Genomic DNA, 5,208 nt, shown 5'->3' with positions numbered 1-5,208 from the left:
ACTTTGTAAAAAGAGCTTTACCCTTGTCTTTCCTTGAGGTAGCTGCCTTGGGGGATTCTTCTTCAGCCTTAAGAGCAATTATCCTTGACTTTCCACCTTTCCTCTTGCTTCTTTGTTCCATCTCAAGTTCATGAGTCTTGAGCATTCCATAAATTTCATCAAGAGTTGTTTCATCAAGATTGTAGTTGTCTCTTATTGTTGTTGTCTTCAAATCCCAGCATTCAGGAAGAGCTAACAGGAATTTAAGGTTTGAATCTTCAAGATCATACTCCTTATCAACCAGTGACATATCATTCAAGAGTTTGACAAATCTATCATATAAATCAGTCAATGACTCATTAGCCTTTGAGTCAAAGTGTTCATACTCTTGAGTGAGTATTGTCTTCCTGTTCTTCTTAATCGTATCAGTTCCCTGACATCTTGTTTCCAGGGCATCCCATATCTCCTTTGCAGTCTTGCAGTTTATTACCCTGTTTGACATTACATTATCAATGGCACTATGCAGTAAGTGTCGTACCTTAGCATCCTTAGCAATTGATGTGATATCTTCAGCAGTGTAATCACTCTTCTCCTTTGGTACAGACTTTGTTGCTTCACCTGCAACTGCAACAACGAGCTTGGTTGGTTTGTGAGGCCCTTCCTTGATTCTATCAAGATATTCTGGATCTATAGCTTCCAGAAATATGGTCATCCTCGCCTTCCATATGGCATATTCAGATGGTCTCAATATGGGAACTCTGATAGTCTCATACCGCCTTTGAATTTGTGTCTTTGGAGGTTCTTCAGTTTTGGTGGGCTTAGTTGGAGTTTCTGTGTCAGACATGATTGTGTTTGGATCTTAAACTATTTGTGTGTTAACAGACAGGCTCTGATACCACTTGTTAGGTCACACACACACTGTAGAGGGGGTGAATACAGTGTATAGTACAATCAAATCGAACTTTAATAACTCAAGTAACAGTTAACAAACTTTATTGAAACAATAAACTATGTTACAGTATGGAACTGTTATCTCTCAGTGATGAACAAATATCACGAGAGCTGCTAGGGTTACAATGAATAATCTTCTCGAATATGATAACACTTTTAGTGTAAACCCTATGTCTGTGTTTATATACTACACAGTTACAAGATAATCGCTAATTGATATGGAATATAATTCTGCTTCCTAAAATATATCAATCAGATATCTTTTCTTCCAAGTATTCTATTCTTCATAGAATTCCTTCTTCATGCATATCTCTTCTTATGTTTATCTCGATCTTCTTTCCTTTAATCAGCTGCTTTCCTTATATGAACATCCTTCAGTACTTAAGTTCTGATATCCATCTTCTGATGATTATCTCCTGATAATATAAGTACTGATATCCTTAAGTCTGACTTCCAGTCAGTACTAATTTATCCTGTTTAAATAAGATCTGAAAACTAAACATAAATCATATTAGCCATGATATTATCAAATATATCTAACACTATGAGTTCTCTATAGGCATTTTGACTTGTCGATATCTCTGAGATCTCCAATGAGAAAATTGACTTGTCGATATCTCTGAGTTCTCTAATGCAGAAATGACTTGTCTATATCTCAGAGATCTCTATATACATTTTGACTTGTAGATATCTCTGAGATCTCTAATGATAGTTTGACTTGTCGATATCTCTAATCTTCATGTCTTCATTTGACTTGTCAATATCTCTAAGACTTCTCTATAAGCTATCTTGGACTTCTTGATAAGTCATTTTGGAGTTCTCGAATAACTTCTCTATATGACTTGTAGATATTTTGACTTTGAACAATTTTCCTAAAACAGATTTATTCAACTCCAAACTTCTTTACCTTTTCTCTGAGGCATGATCTTGTTGATCTTCTTCCAGAGTTTATTTTCAGGCTTGAGACTGTTTACAGAAAAATACTCCAGTCAGATCTTTAACATTTTTATAGCTTCAAGTAATACAATACAAAATACAGATTTAGACCATCATACAACCAAATCTTAGGATTGTCAGTATGACTTAGTCTTGTTATAGTACATGCATGACTTGCATAACAAACCAATCTTGCAATTTTGATATATATTATTTATTGACATGGTCTTGTAAAGGTCTCGAACACATTAATTCTTGCGGATATAAATTATTACAAATACCTTATTTTATTGATATAACTTTTTCATCGATCCAATAAATAAACTTTCTTAATTAGGTCATTTAAAATTGTGCTTCAACTCGATCGAGATCTGAGACATTTATGAAAAATGGTCAATTTTTTTATTTTTTAAAATCGAGTAGATTCTGATGTTATGTTCGAAATAAGCCAAAAATATATTGATTTAAATCAAAAATTAAATAATTTTTTTGATTATGTGTACATCTAACACAACTCCATTTATCTCATAATTATTAATTTATTTAGTTTTTTATGGTCATTTTGGTTAAATAACTAAATTTAGCGATCTAATTTTTCTAAAAATTATATAATATATACTTTCAAACAATATATTTTTTATTAGATAAAAATGTATTAAAAATTTAACTATTAATTTTTTGTATTAGTGTGAACATGAATATTTGTATTAGATTTTAATAAGACAAATACTTAAAGACAAATGAAATTATTTACTAAATACATGTTATATCTTAATTTATTTGTTTTTTAGTGTAATGGGTATCTTTATATATTAAATATTGATCAACATTATTATCTTAATTGCAAATTTAATTATTTAGAAATATATAGCTAACTAAATCAATATATATACACACACACTATTATATTAAAGACGAAATATTAAAAATTTGGTTGTTGGTTTTTTATCACTCAATATAGAGTTGTCTGATTAAATTGATGAGAACCGTCATATAATAATATTAAATATTATTATTCAAGTGATATAAGATCGAATCATACGATCAACATATTATTAAATTAAATTTATAATATATAATTATAAAAATGTTAGTATATATATCAATAATATGAAAGGAAAAACATGACTAAAAATGATATTTGATGAATTGTAATAGAAAATTGAAATTTAATTTATTAGCATCATATGCTCGATTAAAAAAGTAAAGTAATGCTATAGGTAAAAAAATGATACAAAATGATGTGTCATGGTGATGTGACATTTTGAAATGATTTAATTGGTGTTTTTAATGTAAATGCACGGGGTTCATTTTCATTTAGCCAATAAAAATTTAACATTTTCCAAAAGTAAAAGACAGACCGGGGTCGATTCTTGCCCAACAACAGAAATGCTGAATATATACAACGCAAATCCAGGGTCCCCTTTTGTCCTGAAACCCTAATATTTGATTTCACTCCGGGGCCGCCTGTTGAGTGTTGAGTAACGGTAAGGTCCCAGCCCTTTGTATTCAGCTGCAATTCTTGTTTAAGTGTATACAGTAATATTAGTTATCTCTGATTATTTCATTAATATTCGGGATGAGCTAGAATCGAACCGAGAATGTCTCTCTCCTTGCAGCGCTACATTCGTTATGACAACGATCGTTTGACTCAATTTTTGAAACAAAGGTAAAACCATATTCTCTCTTTAGTTTTAATAAGTGGGAAATAATGATATCTAATTTTTTTGATTTATTTATTTTTCTTCAGAATTAAGAAAGAAAAAGAGAGATCCAGGTTAATTGCATTAGAGAAGATTGCTCATCATGTGCCTGAACATTTGATTATTGAGATTCTGTCAAGGCTACCGGTAAAAGATCTGCTGCAGTTTAAGAGTGTGTGCAAATCATGGTATGCTATTATTTCGAGGCCTGATTTTGTATCGAAACATCTGATTAACTACTACAATAACAGCAATAATGATGATTGGCGCGGTTGTCTCTTTGTTCAACATTATGTTACAAATGCTGAAATTGAGTTGTATGAGTTGTTTCTCGATGAAACTCCTCGAGTTTTAGCTTATTATTCGTTAGATGACATGCCAATGTCTAGCATTTGTGTACAGATTTTAAAGTGATTTGACCGAGTAGTTAAAATAATTATTTTTAAAAAATTCTTTTTGTCAATTTTAGAATAAGTTATATATTTTTATTCCGGAAAATAAAATTTTAAAAATAATCAATTTTAATAACAGGTCAAAGCACTTTAAAAGGTGTGCAGAAAAATCAACGACAAATATATAAAAATTAAAGGGTTAGTTAATTATTACTAGTCTAGGTTTAAAGATTTGCATAAAAATAAATAAACATTTGACACGCATTGTAAATATCAAAATCATAGTCCAACTATCACCAGTTAATTAGACTCCTAAAACCGTTAGTATTGAATTATAAATTATATATATATATGTTCATAAGTTAACCTTATAATATATAAATTGTTATAATCACTGTTTCCTTAAAAAAATTGTTATGCTACCTAGCTATATCCCTGTAAGTAGGCGGTTGCCTAGGATTAAGAGTAAATGTGCCACATTTTTAGCCCTTGTAATTACTCACGTAACTAAGTATATAGAACTGACTAATAACATACCATTAGTTCACCTATAAGGCTATAACCAAAACTTAAAAATAACCATAACTAGCATGCATGCATGTAATGAGACTCTCATAATGAGAGGGGGGTACAAGCAGAAAACACAGTTCTATTTCATTGGGGTGGATTAGCTCTTGAGTTGCCTTTTTCCTATGATTCGATGCAAAATTATTAAGATTATAACAATATCTTTAAATATGAATACTATTTCTTAATACAAAATGTATATTGTTTTTCTCTAAAAAAACGTTGAGAATTACATGATTTTGAATTTATCAATATAAATTATAATAATTTAGTTAGTGTCGGTTCACTACAAGAAACAAGGCTAAATTCGACCGAAAAAAATCAGTCGAATTTAGCTTAATTCGACCGCGCGCGGTTGAATTTACCTAATTTCGACCGATTTTGAATCGGTTGTAATAGAGGGAGTCGAATTTAGAAGTTCGATCGTATTTAACTAAATTCGACCGTCGGATTACGACCGAAAAATTACAACCGTTTAAATTCGACCGTAAAAATTCGACCGAAGATGGTCAAATTTGATTCCAGCAGAATTTTACTTCAACTTTTCAAATTTTCGCTTGAAATTTGAAAATACCGCCAATTTTTTTTTATAATTTGAAATTCCCGCCAAAAATACTAAATTCAACCGTAACCGGTCACTTTTGAAATTCAACCGCTTTGAGTAAAAAAATAAATTCAAC

The 5,208-nt window shown here is 30.6% G+C and overlaps 1 protein-coding gene across 1 annotated transcript; it reads left to right on the top strand.

Annotated features, from left to right (window-relative positions):
- The first annotated feature begins 3,467 nt into the window (after window positions 1-3,467).
- On the top strand, window positions 3,468-3,983 carry LOC141718116 (uncharacterized). The gene is made up of 2 exons (XM_074520519.1): window positions 3,468-3,535; window positions 3,617-3,983. The coding sequence occupies exons 1-2, from the start codon at window positions 3,468-3,470 to the stop codon at window positions 3,981-3,983; spliced, it is 435 nt and encodes a 144-aa protein (XP_074376620.1).
- The last annotated feature ends 1,225 nt before the right edge of the window (window positions 3,984-5,208 follow it).

The sequence above is a fragment of the Apium graveolens genome, chromosome 1 (genome assembly GCF_009905375.1).
Source record: "Apium graveolens cultivar Ventura chromosome 1, ASM990537v1, whole genome shotgun sequence".
Classification (NCBI taxonomy): Eukaryota; Viridiplantae; Streptophyta; class Magnoliopsida; order Apiales; family Apiaceae; genus Apium; species Apium graveolens.
Note: the sequence above shows the minus strand (reverse complement) of the source record. Positions and strands in the feature narration are given on the sequence as shown.